The sequence below is a fragment of the Lynx rufus genome, unplaced genomic scaffold (genome assembly GCF_022079265.1).
Source record: "Lynx rufus isolate CCGP_SWC_20201006 ecotype Redwood Valley unplaced genomic scaffold, mLynRuf1.p SCAF_16, whole genome shotgun sequence".
Taxonomy (NCBI): Eukaryota; Metazoa; Chordata; class Mammalia; order Carnivora; family Felidae; genus Lynx; species Lynx rufus.
In genome coordinates this window covers 40,731,305-40,751,912 of record NW_025814830.1, presented here as the reverse complement: position 1 = coordinate 40,751,912, position 20,608 = coordinate 40,731,305, and the positions used below count along the sequence as shown (strand labels likewise).

Genomic DNA, 20,608 nt, shown 5'->3' with positions numbered 1-20,608 from the left:
TTCCCCTAAACAGGGTTAGGATCCAGAAGCTTTTCTTTCCTCCACTCTCACATTATTAGACTCTGCTCTCTAGGTAGAAGAGAGATGTGGGATATATTCAGGGAAGCAGAGTATCCTTATCAGTGTTTCTCAAACTGAGAAATGCATAAGTCCATTAACACTTTTTAATGTAACTTCAGAGGTGTTTTTATGATAGTATTATTGAAATGGGTACACACATAAAACTATGCCTACAGCTTCCATAGAACTATGAAATGTACTGTGAACTGATGATTCTTTTGCTGAATTTAAGTCACTGCTCATGACATGGGTAGTGTTGGGACTAGAGCCGTGACAGGATGTGGGTGGGGGTGCCTGTGCCACCGTGCACTGAGAAGTGATCCCAATCTCTCGCACCTTCACTTTAGCAAGACTGCTGCAAACCACTGTGCCTGAAGGGTACGGTGATGTCACGTAGCCTTTGCTAGACCTGAACACTATTATGAAGTCTGCTCTTTGCCTATTAGCTTTGTGACACTTAAGATATTACCACTTGGAGTCAATGCACTGAATTCTGAAGCAATACTTGGTTAGAAGGTGCTAATGCTTTTTTGTTTTTTTTTTAAGATTATGGCTGAAATAAAAACATTATACACTGTCAGCACTCAAAGACTGTCCAGAAACACTGTCCTGGTAGGTAAGAGGGTGAGGCTCACTCAAAGCCCCAGCTGCACCAGCCGCGCTTCTGGGACAGTGAGCCGGCCACCTCAATCTCTGAATGAACATTTCCTTATCTATAAGTCAGTAGGTAATGGTACCTCTCTTGCTTGCAGGGCTGTTGAGAGAATAAATAAGCAAGTAAATCTCTTAGCTCAATGCCAGCCATGAGGTCAGTGGATCAGTGAGCCTTTTTCCCCACTGTGAGTGAAGAAGTGATAAATAAAAGAAGAAAGATCAAGAGTTTGAATAACAGAAATAGTCTTTTAAGGGGTTTTTGTATAGTTTTAGATGAATGTATCAGTCAGGTGGGAGAAAGAACAAGGATTATCAGTGGAGGGGTTTCACCACTGCCTCTCGCTCACTTTATCCATTAAAATTTTTGCACATACTCCCATGCTGTGCTTTTTGCTCTCTAACCTCTAGCATTGGACAGAACAAATTCTGTTGAAACAGATCTGCCCCATATGTCCTACTGGGGCAATAGGTATCATTTAGCAATTAGATATGAAAGAGAAAGAATCTCCCCGGCCAAACCTTGTCAGTATATTCAGATGGTTGTAAATAAACTTACCAAATGTTTACCCCCAAGAAGCAGGTATGAAAAACCATAGCCCAAAGGAAGGAGAGAAATACCTCTTCTGAAGTAGCAGATTCTATCTAGCAGCCATGAAGTAGGTTTGGTAAGCCACTGAGGTATTTTTGTTTTTGTTTTTGTTTTTTTTTTACTGTTTGCTTATTTTTGAGAGAGGGAGAGAGAGAGAGAGAGAGTGCAAGCAGGAGAGGAGCAGATAGAGAGAGAGAGAGGGAGACAGAATCTGAAGCAGGCTCCAGGCTCTGAGCTGTCAGCACAGAGCCCAACTCAGGGCTCTACCCCATGAACAGTGAGATCATAACCTGAGCCGAAGTCAGATGCTCAATTGACTGAGCCACCCAGGCACCCTGCAGTGAGTTTTTGAGGTAAAAACAAAACCTCTTCCTGTGAGCCAAGCATGGAGGTATCACGCCACTTCTATTATGGAATATCCATGTGTGGCCCTGAAACTGACCTAAGTGTGACTTGCGAGTTAATGATTACCCTAGCAGGTGTCTTAAACTGCTTGGTTTCACTGGGCTTGTGCAAACAGTTCACCTACAGAGGAATCTTCAGAAAGCAGCATGTTCCCTTTGCTCTCTGGAGCTGGACTGGTGGTTCTGAACCTAGTGACCTCTGCTAGGAGCCTGAAGACAGAACCCTTTATTGGTTCTGGGGACCAGCCCCTCTTCCATGGAGCAGATCGATCTGACTTTGCCGTCATGATCCCTCCAGGAGGCACAGAGTGCTTCTGGCAATTTGCCTACCAGACTGGATACTTCTATTTCAGTTATGAGGTAAGTACAAGGGCTCCTCTAGCCATACTGGGGACTTGTTTTTTTTTGTTTGTTTCCTTTTGTTAAGTGGGTCAGGTTTTACTCGAATACAAGATTCTGGTTGTCTTTCTTATGCTGTGATTCCCTACCTGTTAATGAAATGGACCTGCAGTTAAGATGGAAACTCTCTGTGAATGAACAATCGCTAAAACATATGGATTGACTAATCAAAATGGGGGCAATGGAGGTGTGCTCAAAGCCATGGGACAAACAAGCTGCCTCTTCCCAGAGAGGTAATCATATATTAACTCAGATTTGGAGATGAGAGGGGAGAAAATCCATTTTTTAAAACAAATAAAATAATATGGATATGGTACAAAGTAAAATGAAAACCTACATGAACTTTGGCAACAGACCCTGAGATTTCAAAGAAAGATGCTTCTTTACGGGGCTAGGGGAGCCAACATTTATTCTCTTGCTTTTAGGGGTAATTCTGGCAAATGAAAGAATCACTGACTCAAGATTGCTCCATTTGGCCAGTCTTGTTTCTTTAGGAAGGTAAATGTTTAAAAGTTGCCTGTTCACAGGCCAAGTACATTTATCCATCCTGTGGTCTTACACCACACTGCCCAAGGATGGTGAACTCAATAGTAAAGTCAGAAGCTGTTCATTTCCTTGTTCTTTATCTTAGAAACCTGTTAACTTTCTAAATTTTATTTACATAGTAATAGACTCTATTGATCTCATTCCATTCCACTGTAACTCAAAGCTTATTTTAAGTTAGCTTATCAGAGCCTTTTCTTATCTCTGAATTTGGAACAGTAGCTACTAATCAGCTCACTGTAGCCTGGGCTTATCAAGACACAGCTTGGGGACAAGTTCCTACTGAATGCCTTATTTATTTGCTGTCAAGCAGCAAATAAGCCCAAATCAAGGACACTAGGGAAGTCAAAACCAAGCAAGTTCAGTTAAGAACTCCATAGCCAAAACATACACATCAGTTGATACACGATGTATGGTCTGAGACATGTCTTCTTAACTGGAGAGCTATTGGCATTTTGCGCAATACTTTGTCCTGCAATACTGTTTCTAACACAGCAGAATGTTCAGCATTGCTGTCCCTTCCTATCTCCCCAACAGCACTGTTGTCTCCATCCAGATTCCCAGAGAACCACTGTGCTGATGATCATGAATGTCAATCTTACTATTTAGCTAGCTCTTGGTGATGTAGCAGGGGCTTTTCTCCCTCTTTAATGTGTCTTGGCAGGTGCAGCGGACACTGGGAATGTCACATGACCGGCATGTTGCTGCCACAGCACATACCCCACAGGGTTTCCTCATAGACTCCTCTCAGGATGTTCGGGGCCAGATTAACTTCTCTATCAAAGAGACAGGTCTGTTTTTATCACCACAGCTACTGTAATAATCCTAAATTTCTTTGAAATTGGGTAAATAATGAGAAGTACTGAAATTACTTTTTTCAGTTTGAGAGAGGGCCAGTGAGCACGTTAGTGGAGGAGGGGTGGGGGAAGGAGACCGAGAGAGAGAGAGAGAGAGAGAGAGAGAGAGAGAGAGAGAGAGAGAATATACCAAGTAGGCTCCACACAATCAGTGTGGAGCCTGACGTGGAGCTCCATCTCACGAACCCGTGAGATCATGACCCGAGCCAAAATCAAGATCTGGATGCTCAACCAACTGAGCCACCCAGGCGCCCCTGAAATTAGAACAACCTGAGATATATTAGCCCTGGCTTTTTCACACAGGGATGATCAAACAGTAGGGGGAAGAACCCAGTTTTCAACACCAAAAACCAGCCTTCAACACCAATATCAAACCTTTCCCGGAGACTGCCTGTAGTGGAGGAGATTAAGCAGCAGGCAGTTGCTGTCAGATTCAGGGCAGGGTCTCCAGGTGACTAATTACTGTAACTCCAGGGTCCAGAAGCTCAATTTATCTCATCGTCTCCAACTGATGAGGTTATGGGAAAGTGACCAAAAGAGAGACCCATTTATAATACAGAATTCCAACTAATAAATTTATTACATAACATTCCTTTTCAGTCACCAGAATACTTGAGCCAGTTATGAAATAGCAGACTCAGAACAAAAGGAAATGCATGGCCATGAAAATATCCACAAACAACGAAACACTTCCCCAGTCATCAGAAATTTCCTACAGCCAGATTGAGCCTATCCCCACCCTGCACAACACTGGTCGGTTTTAATTGCCCTCTCTACTAGCCAGGTGTACAGAAAAAAAAAAAAAAAAAAAAAAAACAAAACAGTGTTTCTGAATCGGGGCATAAAACAATTCTTCACTGTGTAGCACAGGATTTTCAGCACCATATGGTATCTGGCATCTTTGGCCCCAGCAGTGCCTTCTAACCATTAGAACAATCAAATAACTGCCACGCCCTTCTAATCCCGCTCTTCCCTGCTCCCACACACACACACAAAGGGAGGCACACACGAAAGGGAGGATCCCAGTTGAGAACCAGCACTAGTTCATACCCCAAACCGTTAGCTCCTGTACAAATCACTTTGCAGAAGTTACTCCATCCGCAGGATAGCTTCTTTCATTCACAACACATCAATTTTTTCTCTAGTTTCAAGTTCAAGACGGTATCCCCCAGTAATGGTGTACAAGAAGGCAAATAGCATGCTCTTAATTTCAACTCATTTTGTTGAGAAGAACTTCAAGGGGCGCCTGGGTGGCGCAGTCGGTTAAAGCGTCCGACTTCAGCCAGGTCACGATCTCGCGGTCCGTGAGTTCGAGCCCCGCGTCGGGCTCTGGGCTGACGGCTCAGAGCCTGGAGCCTGTTTCCGATTCTGTGTCTCCCCCTCTCTCTGCCCCTCCCCTGTTCATGCTCTGTCTGTCTCTGTCCCAAAAATAAATAAAAAAAAACGTTGAAAAAAAAAAAATTAAGAGAAGAACTTCAGTAAGAGATGTGGGAAATACAGGTGACAAAGGAGAAAACATGGTTTCCTATCTAGTATAGAACCAATTTACTTAATAAATTTACTTTTTATAAATTTACTATTTTATAGAACTCAGTTACTAATATTTGGCAAAACAATATCATAACTGATACTCAGTCAAGTAAGTTTCATGGAAGATCACGTAAGGCCTTCCACCTTAAACATTCTATCTTTGTACTTCCTAAGTGAAAAGAAGGTATTAAGTAGCACATTTAACACTGGTAAACAGGTATCTCCAGGGAAATCTAGAGGGTGGGAGTTCAACAAAGGGTGGAGGCCAAGACTTGATAATGATCTAGGGATTCCTACAGGTTTTTATCAGCTTTGTCTAAAAAATCAGCAAAATCACTTTGGTTCTGTGCAAGTTTACCTCAATTTTGGAGTTTTCTATGAGGGGCCTGAGATGGACCACAAACAGAAGAATGAAAGAAAACAACTGAATGATACTCTGGATGCAATTGAGGTAACTGTTTTGTGAGAGAAACATCTGTGGAAACATCCTTGAAAATCAGTAATATCATCTGAGGGCTCATTTGGGGAGAAACCAAACAGGCAAGAGGATTTGCAACCTTCAATTTTTATAAATTACATCTCTTAAAATTCCTCACTTGTTTATAACAGGAGTTGACAAAATATGGTGCACAGGCCAAATCTGGCCCAGTGCCTGTTTCTTTTTTTAAAGTTTATTTATTTATTTTGAGAGGGAGAGAGAGAATCCCAACCAGGTTCTGCGTTGTCAGCACAGAGCCTGACACAGCGCTTGATCCCATGAACCCCTAAGATCATGACCTGAGCCAAAACCAAGAGTTGGATGCTTAACCGACTAAGCCACCTGGACGCCCGTTTTTTTAAATTTTAGATAGAATTCACTATTTTAAAATGTACAATTCTGTGGTTTTTAGTACATTCCCAAGGTCATGCAACTATTGCCAGCATCTAATTTCACAAGTTTCATCAGCCCAAAAAGAACTCCATACCCATTACTCACTCCTCCTTCCCCATACCCCCCTCCCCAGTCCTGGGCAATCACTCACTAATCAACTGTTTCTTTAAATTTGCCTATTCTGTGCACTTCACATGAGTGTAATCATACAATGTGGCCTTTTGTTTCTGACTTCTTTCACTTAGCATGTTTTCAAGAGTCATCCACATTATAGCAGGTATTAATACTTCATTCCCTTTTATGGATGAATATCCTCTTTCATGAATGTATCAGTTTCTTATCCACTCATCAGCTGATGACATTTGGGTCATCCACTTTTTGGCTATTAGGAATAATGCGGGTATGAACATTTGCATGAAGTTTTTGTGTGAACATGTTTTCATTTCTGTATACCAGTTAGTAGGATACTCTGGTGGGTCATATGGTAACTCTGTTTAACTTTATGAGTAACTGTTTTCCAGTGCCTAAACCATCTTACACTCCCACCAGCAGTATCTGAGGCTTTCAATGTTTCCACATCCCTGCCAACAGGTTACTGTGTCTTTTACTAAAGCTACTCTAGTGGGTGTGAAGTTGCATCTTGTGGTTTTGAGGTATGTGTCCCTAATGACTAACGACATTGAGCATCTTTCCATGTTTTTTGGCCATCTGTATACCTTCTGTGGAGAACTGTCTATTCAAATCATTTTCCCGTATTAAAATTGGGCTGTCTTTCCCGGGCTGGCCTGAAACCCAGGCCAGAGCACAGGGTCTGGCCAAGGAGCAGGGATTCTTGACTCAGATTCCAGGAACTCCTTGATGCTTTTTGAAAAGGATGAAGGTAGCTAGCTTTATTACAGACAACTCTGACAGCATCCCCTATCTACCCAGAAGAATGCAAACCCCCTTTTTTAGTCTTCTCAGGGAGTTCTGAGGGATCATTCCCTATTCAGCTGCCACAGTTGGGAGAGAGGGGAGGTATGAATTAAAAGTCCACATCACACACACACACACACACACACAAATAATGAAATAAAATAAAATAGGGCTGTCTTTTTATGGTTGAGTTTTAAGTTTTTTATATATTCTGGATAGAAGTTCCTTATCAGATAAATGATTTGTAAACATTTTCCCTATTCTGTGGGATGTCTTTTCACTTTCTTCATAGTATTTTTCAACGTACAAAATCCCACTGCATATTTCTGTAAATGAAGTTTCACTGAAACACAACTATGCTCGTTTGACAATTATATATGGCTGCTTTTATGCTAACAAGAGCAGAGTTCAGTAGTTGCAACAGAGACTGTATCACCTACAAAGCCTAAACGATTTACTATCTGGTCCTTTAATAAAAAGTTTGCAGGGACACCTGGCTGGGTGAGTCAGTACAGAATGTAACTCTTGATTTCAGGTTCATGGGTTTCAGCCCCACGTTGAGTATAGAAATTACTTAGATAAATAAATACTAAAAAAAACCAAAAACAAAAACAAAAAAAGTTTGCAGGCCAGCCCCCACCCATCTTCTACCATCTACAAAAAACAGAAAACATCAGCCAGAGGGGCAATGATGTACTGAGTACATGTCTAAATCTAGAGATACTCTGAAAGAGTTTTAGAACTGAAATTTTTCATTATAGAAATTTTGTTTTTTAAACCAAAGTCCAGGCGATGTTTTCACAGAGAGCAAAACCAGCTTTACTAACAACTACAATAACCAACTTATTGTATGTATCATAAAATTATAGAAGTAAGTTACTCAGCCTCCAGATAACTTAGGTTAGTGCTTCTGAGCAATGGGGTGAGACTAGATGGGTGGTAGGGAGGACTCTTTTAATTTCATTTTCTATCCCACAGGAGAGTACACGGAAGATGCAGAACAATATCTTTCACATGTGGCGGTATTACAACTTTGCCCGCATGAGGAAAATGGCTGACTTTTTCCTTCTCCAATCAAACTATAACTACGTGAACTGGTGGTCGACAGCCCAGAGCTTTGTTATTGTTCTTTCTGGAATCCTGCAGCTGTATTTCTTGAAGCGTCTCTTTAATGTCCCAAAGGTTACAGACACAAAAAAGCCAAGATGCTAAGCCAAAATGACTACAGCACCCTAGTCCTTTTCTTCTGGGTCATGAGCTTTGTAAAATTATTGGAAAAAAAATCAACTTGTTAGAACATTTTAGTCTATTGCTCTCCTTTCCTATGCCTCAAAATGGCAATAAAATAATAAAAATGTATAAGTATTGATATTGGCTATTACAAAAGTATGCACTAAGTGATGCTACCATCAAAATACTGTTCATCATACAGCAGTCCCTTAACTCTAAGTTTATCTAGAGGGTTGAGAACCATGGGAGGGAGAAGAGTTGAAAAAAATGGGACAAAAACATACACATCTCAGTTTTATGCGTTGCATACAAAAACAGGAATTGGCAGAGTGCTTTTTTGTAGTTGAAAAATGTTTTATTTTTAGAGATGTCACCTTTGGAATTTAAAATAAGCAGGAAAAAAAGAAAAGCAGTAGATTTAAAACAGGCAGTTTAAAAAACTTAGTGGAATTTTTTCATTAAAAAAAACATTTTAATAATTCCAAAAATAATTTTAGGAAGCATGGGAAGAGCTGAATTATATCAAGGTCTCTGATTAGTGCTGTCTAGTCCAGTTAAGTAAAGGCTCCCATGGGAAATCACATTTTAAGAAATCAAGGTGATGAAAATACCATTAGCCTGGGATCATACCATCTCAGAAAAAGAAAGATCAAGAACGAAGATATATAATCAAGCTGTATTCATAAGATCCTATCCTTAGTAATAGAAATACCCAGTATATGCAATATAAAAATAATTTTACCATTTATTTAACACCTATCATTTGCCAGGCACTGTGCTTAAGTGCTTTACAAACGTGATTTCTAATCCGAAAAACCATCTTTAGGTTAAAGCTGTTTTTTTTGAAGAAGAAAATTAAGCTTATTAAAGTTTAATGACTTCTAAGGCCATACAGCTGGTAGGTGTCAGAATTGGGGTTTAGATCCAAGATTTTCTTCCATACCACACAACACCCACTATATAGAAAACTGGCAGGACAAATTGCTCTTATTATTTTATCCAAATTTCATTCATAAAATCCAACACATGGCCTACCATTCTCATATGGCAATATCTAACTTTCATCATATAAACAATGAAAAAATCCTTTGTGTTCTTATCATGAGTTTGAAAACGGCGTTATCACAGATAACAATAAGCTAGCTATTCTTGTCCTCAGTTCCAACGACTTAGAACCTGTTACTCAAGACAAGAAGCCTTCTGATTCAAATATAAAACACAGCATTCTATTTAGTCACAAACACAAAGATCTGAAATGCCATTTTTGAACCATCTTCACTTAAGAATCCAGCCTGCATTCAATCACAATAGAGAGAATATTAAACTAAAAAGTCCCTGAAGAAGTCAGTGTTGACAAAATTCAACATGATGATGGAGCCTACACAGACACGGGAAACAAAGCTAGGCCCTTCCACACAGCCACAAGTCCTTGCGATGATTTCGTTTTAAGTCAATGTCTCTTCATGCCGCACATATTCCCCAATGTCTGCTTGATGAAATACCACAATCGCCATGGGGTCTACTTTCCTGCAGTCTTGTGTAGACTTTGCTGCCACCCCAAAACCCTGGGATTCAAAAGAAGAGACACTGATTCACTCAAGTCATTCAACAAGCATGCATCGAGGGGTGGAAATAACGAAGATGAAAAAAATGCAGTTCTTATGTTTGAGAAATTCAAAAGGTGCTGAGAATTTAGTGTCTGAAGCGCACAGATGGAAAATACAGCCTTCTGAATTAAAAAAGATACTTGATTTTTCTAACAGCTACCATCTCTACTCACCAAAGGGACGTCTGCCATGGAGTACACCACCACTCCCTGGTACTGACAGGTATTTTCAGTGATTCGACCCAGTCCAGATTTCAACACATGGTTCCCATACAGGAAGGACTGCTCTGCTCCAGGCTTTATCCAGACTTTATACTATAAAACAACAACAACAAAAAAAAACCCCACAATTAAATCTAAGAGACATTAAAATGCTAATAATTATATCCCATAGATTAGCCAGCTGTTGGATATATGATTAAGTTTTATTTATTTATTTATTTATTTATTTATTTATTTATTTTGCTGCGAAAAAGCTTTGTTTTCATTTGGTCCACGGATTAATTTTCTTTTAATAAGAAAAGGATTTTGTCTTTAGAAAATATATATGTTTACTTATTTCGAGACAGAGAGAGGGTGAGCATGGGCACAAGGTGGGGAAGGGCAGAGAGAGAGACTCTCAAGCAGGATCCACCCTCAGCGCAGTGCCCAACTCAGGGCTGATCTCACAACCCCAAGATTATGACCTGGGCCGATATTAAGAGTTGGATGCAGGGGCGCCTGGGTGGCGCAGTCGGTTAAGCGTCCGACTTCAGCCAGGTCACGATCTCGCGGTCCGTGGGTTCGAGCCCCGCGTCGGGCTCTGGGCTGATGGCTCAGAGCCTGGAGCCTGTTTCTGATTCTGTGTCTCCCTCTCTCTCTGCACCTCCCCCGTTCATGCTCTGTCTCTCTCTGTCCCAAAAATAAATAAAAAACGTTGAAAAAAAATTAAAAAAAAAAAAAAAAGAGTTGGATGCTTAACTGACTGAGCCACCCAGGTGCCGCTATGTGATTAATTTCTTGAAAGCATTTTAAGAAAAAGAGAAAGACTGGATGGCTATCTCAAATTGCTCATTCTCCGAATAGAACTCCCAGGAGGTTCTTTATTCGCCTCTACAATCTCTCTCACGGATAGTTTAAGAACTCTTTTTCTGGATCCCTCTGTGCTCCTCACCAAAGTCACCTACTGGCTTTTCTTGAGTGGGGTCTGCAGAGGGTTTTCTACTTTGCTGAACGTTACCACGACTATGCAGCCACACAGCATTCCTATGCCAGAGCCCGAACCGTCCCACAAACATCTCTACGTGTGGTACTGACCTAACCACTGTCGGGGACTCCGAGGCAGAGAAGCCGCCCAATTATCTGCCTTCTGACGTGGCCCTCATCTTTGACTTCCTTCATCCCCAGTTGCCGACTGAATACCACCCCGCTCTTGTCCCCCCCCCCCCCCCCGCCCGGCCACACACACAAACCTTGGCATAGGGTGCAAGGTAATCCAGAGCTGTGATGTGCAACCGGAACTTGTGAGTCTTCGTGAATTTTCCGAAGCAGGTCCCCAGAGACACCAGCTTGTCCCCAGAGATGTTGGCGGCCAACTTCAGGATCTTCTCGCTTAAAGGGTAAGGAGAAAGAAGGTGTCAGCTGCGGGAAGCCGGCGGGACCCAGTCCTCCCCCCGTCCACGTTGGTCCACCCGGCACCGCCTCACCTCACGTAGTACACCCGGTCGTTGTGCAGCCTGAAGCAGTAGGTGCCGTCGGGCCTGTCGACCAGCAGCTGAAGGTTCTCCCCGATGCTGAAGGCAAAAAGAGCACTGGAGACGGCGCCCCAAAAGACTCCTCCCAGGGCCGCGCCCCCACTCCACCCACGCCCTTCCCTGCCACAAACACATTTCCCCTTCCCCTCGGCGCGCTCTTACTATTTCGCTATCTTCTCAAACATTACGCGGGTCTCTTCTTCAGTCAAAGGCCGCATTTTCCCGCTGGGTTGCAACACCGAATCCGCGTGCCTCAGCGTCCGGAAACGGAAGTCAGCCGCCAGCCGCTCCCTGGCAACCCCAAAGCCTGCCTCTCTAGCCGCATTCGGTTTCTTCCCCCACGCTAGCGCCCCGCAGCGTGGAGGACCGTCGGAGAAAGAAAGCCGGACGGATACGAAACCACAGCGATCGGAAGAGTGCCCCCGCTGCTTCCGGTCCTAGATTCCGAGCCAGCGCCCTTGCCGGGCGGGAGGTGAAGTGACGCTGCTGCCAGAAGATGGCGGCGACGGAGACTCTTGCTTCGTCAACCACCGCCACGGCGTCGGCCTCGGCCGCGGCGACCGCCACTGCGGCGGCTCTCGGGGAGGTGGAGGATGAAGGACTCCTGGCATCGCTGTTCCGGGACCGCTTCCCCGAGGCCCAGTGGCGGGAGCGGCCCGACGTGGGCCGCTACCTCCGGGAGTTGAGCGGCTCCGGGCTGGAGCGGCTGAGACGCGAGCCCGAGCGCTTGGCGGAGGAGCGGGCGCAGCTGCTGCAGCAGACGCGCGACTTGGCCTTCGCCAATTATAAGACCTTCATCCGCGGCGCCGAGTGCACCGAGCGCATCCACCGCCTCTTTGGCGACGTGGAGGCGTCGCTCGGCCGCCTGCTCGACCGCTTGCCCAGCTTCCAGCAGAGCTGCAGGTGTGGCGGGCCCGGCACTATAAAGGGGCTTTTAGCAACTGTAATAGCTGACGTTTATGATGATAGAAATAGCTAACGCTTACATAGCACTTACCATGCGTCAGGCTCTCCTTTGAGCATTTTAAAAATCCGTTTAAATTCCACAACAACTTTCGAGGTAGGTACTGTTATTCCCATTTTATGTATGAGGAAGTTGAGACAGGGAGCTTAGTGATTGTTCAGTGGGCACAGCTAGTAAGTTTCGAAGTCAGAATTGGAAACCAGCAGCACGTCCCTCCCTGACAGGACTGTTGGGAGTACTAAATAGATTCCATGCCAAGCGCTTATTATTGGGTCTGACATAGTTAACACTCTACGGTCGTCAGCAACAGTCTACACACACACACACACACACACACACACACACACACACACACACCAGCTGAGACCGTCCAAAACTTCTAATGGATAGAAGGCTGACAAGGAAATCCTTCCAGTTGGAGGCAAAAATTATCAAAAAATCCCTTAAGCCGTAATTTGCCTCTCTAGATCCTCAGTCTATTATCCCTAATTCTGCCTTTCAATTTTTCACCTTTCTTTTTGAGTCTTTGGATATTTGACAATAGCTCCTGTACCCTTCCGCCTTCCAGAATAGGTAGGGGACCTCATAAAGCAGGTCACTGCAATTACGGAGGAGTGAAAACTGCTAAGAATTAAAGTTGAACAACAGCAGAAGAGAAAAATTAAAAGGGCTGAGGGAATTTAAGGTTAAGGTTGTAGCTTCTAAGCTAGTTAGTGCATTTTTATGAAAAGCATAGCTATTAAAGGAACATTTACTGTGTGTAAGGTTCTGTGTTAAGTTTGTTACACACATCTCATTTAATCCTCACCTCCTTGTGAGGTGGGTCCTATTACTATTTTACTAATGCGAAAGAGTTCAGAGAGCCTAAGTACCTTGTCACAGTTAAGTGGCAGATCTGGGTTCACATATGATAAATAATCGTGTGATTTGGGACAAGTTGCTTAGCCTCTCTGGGATTAGAGTTTCCTCAAGGGTAGTAGTACTTACCTCAAAGGCTTGGTGTGAAGATTAAGTCATAAACCATGCAGCTCAGTGCCCAGTCCATAGTAATCACTTGGTAAATGTAGCTGAGTTGTGGGTGTGGAGCAGTGAGTGACCGAAATTCTCTTACCAGAAACTTTGTGAAAGAGGCTGAAGAGATCAGTTCCAACCGCCGGATGAACACCCTGACCCTAAACCGGCACACAGAAATCCTGGAAATCCTGGAGATCCCCCAGCTCATGGACACTTGTGTCCGGAACAGCTACTATGAAGAGGCCCTGGAGCTTGCGGCCTACGTACGCCGACTGGAAAGGAAATACTCCTCCATCCCTGTCATCCAGGTAGCCAAACTGTCCCAAAAGGACTCAAGCTGATGTTCTTATAATCAGTAATTGTGTGGTCATCGCTGAACCTTTAGGCAGACACCTTAGGGAAACTGCAAGTTTTACATCAATTTCTGCCAGTCAGGCAGGCTTGAACATAAAATATTCATATATTCATTCATTCATTCATTCATTCATTCATTCAAGTGATAAATACTAATCATGTGCCAGGCACTAATCTAGGTGCTAGGGAGAAACGAGACAAGGCAGACAAGGCCCTGGCTTTCGTGAATGAAAGCTGATAGTTGGTAAATAAATGATCCTTTCAGATAGTGGTAAATGAAGAAAATAAACCAGGGAATGGATAGGAGACTAGATGAGGTACCCTAGGTAGAGTGGTCAGGAAAGGCTCTGTTGGAGAAATAATATTTAAGCTGAGACCCAGATGATGAGAAGGAGCCCGCCACAGGAAGATGTGGGGAAGGTGCAAACCACAAAGTGGAAAAAATAAGTATAGCAGGCTCAGGAGGGAACACGTTAGGAGTATTTAAGAAATACAAAGATAGGAAAAAAAACCCACAAACAGTGTGCCTGGATTGCAGTGAGCAGGGGGACAGTATTAGGAAGTGGGTGTGGCAGGAGAACCACACAGGGCCTGTAGGCCACAGTGAACCAGACCTTTGTTGGTAACCCTGTACACATCAGCTTTAGGAAATCTTTGTAAGTCAGGAAAGCAGTGGTCTGCCTCTCTAGTCTGCAACATTCAGGGGTAGTGGAATGGGTTCCAGAAAGTATTTTTCCCATTGTGGTATGACTGACCCCCTTTATTGTCAGGGCATTGTGAATGAAGTGTGCCAGTCCATGCAGCTGATGTTGAGCCAGCTGATCCAGCAACTGAGGACCAATATCCAGCTCCCTGCCTGCCTCCGTGTCATTGGCTTCCTGCGGCGCATGGATATCTTCACTGAGGCTGAGTTGAGGGTGAAGTTTCTTCAGGCCCGAGATGCTTGGCTCCGCTCCATCCTGACTGCCATCCCCAATGATGATCCCTATTTCCACATCACAAAAACCATTGAGGCTTGCCGTGTCCATCTGTTTGATATCATCACCCAGTACCGTGCCATATTCTCAGATGAGGACCCATTGTTGCCGCCTGCCATGGGTGAGCACACTGTGAACGAGAGCGCCATCTTCCATGGCTGGGTGCTACAGAGGGTCTCGCAATTCCTGCAGGTGCTGGAGACCGACCTTAACCGGGGGATAGGTGGCCGCCTAGACTCTCTGCTGGGTCAGTGCATGTACTTTGGGCTGTCCTTCAGCCGGGTGGGGGCTGATTTCCGGGGCCAGTTGGCTCCTGTTTTCCAGCAGGTGGCCATCAGCACTTTCCAGAAAGCAATTCAGGAAGCGGTGGAAAAGTTCCAGGATGAAATGAATTCCTACACCCTCATCTCCGCTCCAGCCATCCTGGGCAGCAGTAACCTGCCTGCTGCTGTGCCAGTCACTCAGCCAGGGACCTTGCAGCCACCCATGGTACTCTTAGATTTCCCACCCCTTGCCTGCTTCCTGAACAGTATTCTGGTTGCCTTCAATGATCTGCGCCTCTGCTGCCCTGTGGCCCTGGCACAGGATGTGACTGGAGCCCTGGAGAATGCCCTTGCCAAGGTGAGCACATACTGCTGGCTCTCTACTGGGGCTTTCTTTGGTAGTAGGTGGCCAGACTTTTGTAAAATATAAACCAGTCCATGTGTTAGGTGGTTGCAGACTTAGGTTTAGTGGGGTTTTAGAGGTTTTTCTGATTGAGCAGCTCTGGTTAGCTCCCCCTCATGGGACCTAGAACAATTCATGAAGTGGCTTACCTGCAATAATGATTCAGTAATGTTGCATTTGTTTTCTGTTGTTGCATAACAAACTCCATAGCAGCCTAAAACAACATATGTGTATCATCTCCCACTCTCTGTAGATTGGGAGTCCTGGGTCCTCTGCTTAGGATCTCTCCCAAGGTTGCAGTCAAGGTGTTGGCCAGGCTGCAGTCTCATCTGAAGCTTGACATCCCCTTTCGAGCTCATTCATGTTGGCAGATTTCTGTTCTTTCCAATTATAGGTCTAAGGCCTAGAGGCCACCTCACTCCATAAGCCCGTTCACAGTGGGGCTTTCTGATTCTTCAAGGCCAGTGGAAGAGCATCTCTCCTGCATGAGTCTCTTCTGTTAAGGAAGTCCTCAACCCTTTTTTAAAAGATTCGTCTGATTAAGTCAGGCCCACCCAGGATATCCCTTGATTAATTCAAAGTCAGCTGATAGGGGCTTTAATTACCTCTGCAAAATTGTTCATATTTGTCATATTATATTGGTTAGAAACAAGACACACATTCTGCCTGCAATCAAGGGGAAGGGATTACACAAAGGAGTGGACACCAGGGGGGGTGGGATTCAGAAGAGCCATCTTAGAATTCTACAGAACACAATAAATACTAGCACCAATCACATCCTACACATTTTTTACATATTTAAACCTTAAGATATTGAGGTGCTTCTTAAAACTTACGGCATCTTAATAATTGCTGTCAGCCAGATGGCAGTTGTGACATGATTATATAAAATCTTTCTGGGCTGGGGCGCCTGGGTGGCTTAGTCAGTTAAGCATCTGACCTCAGCTCAGGTCATGATCTCAGGTTCGTGAGTTCGAGCCCCGTATCAAGCTCTGTGCTGACAGAGCCTGGAGCCTGCTTTGGATTCTGTGTCCCCCTCTCTCTGCCCCTCCCCTGCTCACACTCTTTGTCTCTCAAAAGTAAATAAACATAAAAAAAAAAAAAATTAAAGTCTTTGTGGGCCCAGCTCTCTCTCTCTCTCGAGCTTGCCTGCTCTCATATCTTTGATACAACTGTTAATGGCCTCCTGTAAGAGGAAGCAAGCATGAGCAATGAAACTTTTTTGTCACTGAAATTCAGGTAATAGTTATCTGCTAATGTTTATACAGAACTTACTCCATGCCAGGTAGTATTCATCATACTTTATACCTATTAAGACTTGATCCTCACAACCCTAAGAGGAAGGAAGGAAAGGTACGGAAACTGAGGAGCAGAGTGCATGAAGTGTTTAATCACTTGGAAGCCACAAAACCAGCAAGCGGCACAGCTAGGACTTGAACAAGAAAGTGTAGCTCTGTTATTTGTGTGTGGAACTTCTTTTCCAGGTCTGTCTTCCTTTCCAGTTTTCTAGTGGTCTAGCTTCCTGGAACCTCAAAGGTCTTACTCAGTAAAAACCTTTTATAGTTTTGCTTCATTTTTCTGAATCCGATATAGTTCTGGTCCATCTCGTGAAGGAGTCAAGAACCTCTTGATGCTCTTCCACTGGAACTGGAACCTGTGCCAGTAATGAAACATGTTGAGTCAGAAATAGATCAACGAAGTGACAGAATTGTGGAGAGTGACCACAATTCTGAATTTAAACAAGACAGTAATGTACTGTTTGGAAAGACTTTCTTTATGCCTTGTCCCCTAGGTAACTAATATAATCCTGGCCTTCCATCGTGCAGAAGAGGCTGCTTTCAGCAGTGGGGAGCAAGAGCTCTTCATCCAGTTCTGCACCGTCTTCGTGGAAGACCTTGTTCCATATTTAAATCGCTGTCTCCAAGTCCTTTTTCCACCAGCTCAGATAGCACAGACCTTAGGTAAGACAAAGGAGGGGAAAGATCTTTAAAACGACAGTACTTTACTGATATAATTCACATACTAAATAATTCACCCATTTGTAAAATTCGATGTTTTTTTTAGTAAATACACAGACATGTACAACCATTACCACCATCCAATTTTAGGACGTTTCCATCACCCACAAAAGATCCCTCATGCCCAATGCAGTCATTCCCCAATCCCACCTTTAGCCCCTGGCAACCAGTAATCTGTATTCTGTTGCAGATTTGCCTTTTCTGGACATTTCATATAAATGGAATCCTACAATATGTGTTTATTTGGCTAAGTGGAAGAGATTAGAAAAGAATCACATATTGTGTGAATGTCCAGAGAAGATGTTTTAAAAAGATTTTTCCGGATCTGTCTTCACTTCCCTGTGCCCACTCTCTCTGTGCTGGGGATGGGGCATGGAGGAGACAGAGCTTCCCGACGGGCAGTGGGCCGGTGATGACCACACCAGCGGAGTGGCTGTTGGGCACTTTCCCCCAGCCTTTTCCTTCCACAAGGAAGCCAGTGCCTTCTGACGTTCTCTTGACTGTTAACTCCACCCACCTACACTGTGCTGTTCCAGATTACTTTCAAAGTCTCTTTACAGTAAAGCTTCCTGTCCCATATCACAAAGATGACTTTTACTGTATTGAAGAATGGAAATTGTATCTGTCACTCCCTCCCTCCAAGTGTTTTTCCCCCCTGTGATATAAAAATTTAAATTTATTGAACGTTTTTTTCTATTTCACTTTCTCTACCTTTTGGCTCAGGCATCCCTCCCACTCAGCTCTCCAAGTACGGCAACCTTGGGCATGTGAACATCGACGTCGTCCAGGAGCCTCTCGCCTTCATCCTGCCGAAGAGAGAGCTGGTCCTCTGTCTAGACGAAAAGGAGCTGGTGCCCGAGCTCCCAGCTCCAGCACCGGAAGTCCCCCCCGAGGAGTCAGGCGTCGAGCCGGTTGCTGCGGCTTTCCCCGAGGGTGCGCAGGAGCAGGCTGACACGGCCGAGCCGCTGCAGGCCGAGGTGCCGGGTGCGGACACCTAACTCGCGCCGGCGCGGGGGTTGGGGGAGGCCGGTGAAAGCTGGGGACAGCCCCGGAGGACAGGCTGCGAGGGCATTCATCACAGCCCGTGAAAGGGGGGACCTCCCGGTCACTTTTGCAAATGGTTGGTGATACTGTAAAAAACGGAATTAAACAATAAAGCTGACTGACGTCACGGAGGCCGGCTGCGCTCTCAAGGCGCGCGGAAACTGCACTTCCCGGCGTCCCCCGCGACCGGAGCGCTCTCCTACGGGGGCCGGGGAGGACCGCGGCGGCTGGGCAGCTGTGCTCGGCGCACCGGGGTCCGGATGGGGGCCGGACTGCTGCTGGGGCCGCTGCTGGGGCGGTCGCGTCACTGCTTGGGGCCGACACCGCCGTGGGGAGAGGGGACGGGGGGCCGCAGCGTCCGGGCCTGTAGCTCCGCGTCCGCCCCGGACGGCCTCGAGGGCCCGGCGCGCCAGCGGTCTTACTGGCGCTACGTGCGGCGCCTGGTGCGGGGAGCGCCCGAGCCGCCGTACCCGCGCGTGTGTCAGGTCGGGGACCCGGCGCTGCGGGCCGTGGCGGCCCCGGTGGAGCCCGCGCAGCTGGCGGGGCCCGAGCTGCAGCGGCTGGTGCAGCGGCTGGTGCAAGTGATGCGACGCCGGCGCTGCGTAGGCCTGAGCGCTCCGCAGCTCGGGGTGCCGCTACAGGTGTTGGCCCTGGAGTTCCCCGAGGCACTCTTCCGCGCCTGCGCGCCGCGCATGCGCGAGGCCCGCCAGATGGAGCCCTTCCCCTTGCGCGTGTTCGTGAACCCCAGCCTGCGGGTGCTGGACAGCCGTCTGGTCACCTTCCCTGAGGGCTGCGAGAGCGTCGTCGGCTTCCTGGCCTGCGTGCCCCGCTTCCAGGCCGTGCAGATCTCAGGTGCAGGGGGTGGGCAGTGGCCGTGGGGCGGTTGGATAAACGGTTGCGTCCCTCCCCCAGCCCATGGAGGCGGCGACCTCGGGCCCCACGAAACGGTTTTGTCAAAACTCCAGTTAAAAGTGGAAGGGCAGGCTCAATGAAGCCTTCCGTCAGGAACTAAGAGCAGGACCGGGGAGTGGATTTGATTCAAGACTAACCAATTGGGATAGGGGAAGAGGCTCGTGTAGCAGCTGAGCCAGCTCGCTGGGAAAATGTATTGGGGCTGAGAAGGTGACCTAATTCGATGGTATCTTACACCAGGTCCTCTGCTCTGTGCCCTCTAGTTCGCTGTCCCACACACAGACTTTTGCCTCAGTTGCATCTGTCATGGTCGAGTGGAAATAGTGGGACCCATCTTTGCCCAGTCCAGGGTGATATGCCATTCCTGGTCTGTCGTAGTACAGGATGTTTTCTGAAATGGAATTCGTTGCTGGGATTAGGATCGTTCCTTTTAAGCAAGCCACTTGGTCCAGGTCAGAAGGTAAATGGTATCCCTTTATTTTATAATATACCGAGTTGAAATGCTTTTAGGAATTGAAATCAAACAGTATTTCAGAAATGAGAGGAATGTTCAGAAAGGAAGCACCTTACGAAGATCATTTCTCATTTCAGCCCCATAGTAAGCCCAGCAACCTAATTGTCAGCGTTAGAGCCACAGTGAATACCTGGTAATGGGCAAAGTTAAGGCATCTTTTCTGGGAAGGATAGGGGTTGCTGTCTACATTCCCTTCTCATGTTGCCTCTTGTGAACAGGAACAGCCAAGGGCTGGGAAAAGTAGGGAGATTAAAAACAATGCAGTTCGGCGTATTCTTACCCAGGCTGTAAATTACTTTGCAGGGCTGGACCCCAGAGGGGAGCAGGTGGTGTGGCAGGCGAGTGGATGGGCAGCCCGTATCATCCAGCATGAGATGGACCACTTGCAGGGCTGCCTGTTCATCGACAAAATGGACAGCAAGACATTTACAAACATCCACTGGATGGAGGTGAATGATTAGTTTTCCTGCTGCACCTGAGGATTCTGGAAACCAAAACACAAACACCTGGGCTCTGAGCTGGGCCTGGCTTGCTTGACGTCAACTTGATATCGGCTTGGCTCTGACAGAAAACAATGGATTGCCAAACCAAACTGGAGAAATATGTTCAAAATGTTTGCCCTGAAACCGGCCATGGACAAAATACTGCCTCCAACTTGAGAAGAAAATAAATGTCTCCAAAGAGAGAACATTTCCTGATGATTTTGTATGGTAAAACGTGAGGCAAAATAAATAACCACTCTTAGTAGACATGA

General features: G+C 45.6%; 3 protein-coding genes across 4 annotated transcripts; 2 read left to right on the top strand and 1 right to left on the bottom strand.

The window, feature by feature from the left end:
• The first annotated feature begins 1,606 nt into the window (after positions 1–1,606).
• TMED6 (transmembrane p24 trafficking protein 6) lies at positions 1,607–8,184 on the top strand. Its single transcript, XM_047078668.1, has 4 exons — positions 1,607–2,067; positions 3,314–3,440; positions 5,336–5,487; positions 7,801–8,184. The coding sequence occupies exons 1-4, from the start codon at positions 1,855–1,857 to the stop codon at positions 8,032–8,034; spliced, it is 726 nt and encodes a 241-aa protein (XP_046934624.1). The 5' UTR covers positions 1,607–1,854; the 3' UTR covers positions 8,035–8,184.
• Positions 8,185–8,772: 588 nt separating this feature from the next.
• Positions 8,773–11,782, bottom strand: NIP7 (nucleolar pre-rRNA processing protein NIP7). The gene is made up of 5 exons (XM_047078667.1): positions 11,554–11,782; positions 11,344–11,430; positions 11,110–11,248; positions 9,833–9,973; positions 8,773–9,617 (listed from the first exon to the last, which is right to left on the bottom strand). The coding sequence occupies exons 1-5, from the start codon at positions 11,607–11,609 to the stop codon at positions 9,498–9,500; spliced, it is 543 nt and encodes a 180-aa protein (XP_046934623.1). The 5' UTR covers positions 11,610–11,782; the 3' UTR covers positions 8,773–9,497.
• A 78-nt stretch (positions 11,783–11,860) lies between these two features.
• Positions 11,861–20,608, top strand: COG8 (component of oligomeric golgi complex 8). Of its 2 annotated transcripts, XM_047078666.1 has the most exons (6): positions 11,861–12,294; positions 13,470–13,677; positions 14,494–15,321; positions 17,159–17,327; positions 18,108–18,284; positions 20,158–20,608. In XM_047078666.1, the coding sequence occupies exons 1-6, from the start codon at positions 11,888–11,890 to the stop codon at positions 20,313–20,315; spliced, it is 1,947 nt and encodes a 648-aa protein (XP_046934622.1). In that variant the 5' UTR covers positions 11,861–11,887; the 3' UTR covers positions 20,316–20,608. The 2 variants fall into 2 exon arrangements, with proteins under 2 accessions (XP_046934622.1, XP_046934621.1); XM_047078665.1 differs by lacking the exon at positions 20,158–20,608 and having other exon boundaries at positions 11,863–12,294; positions 18,108–18,560.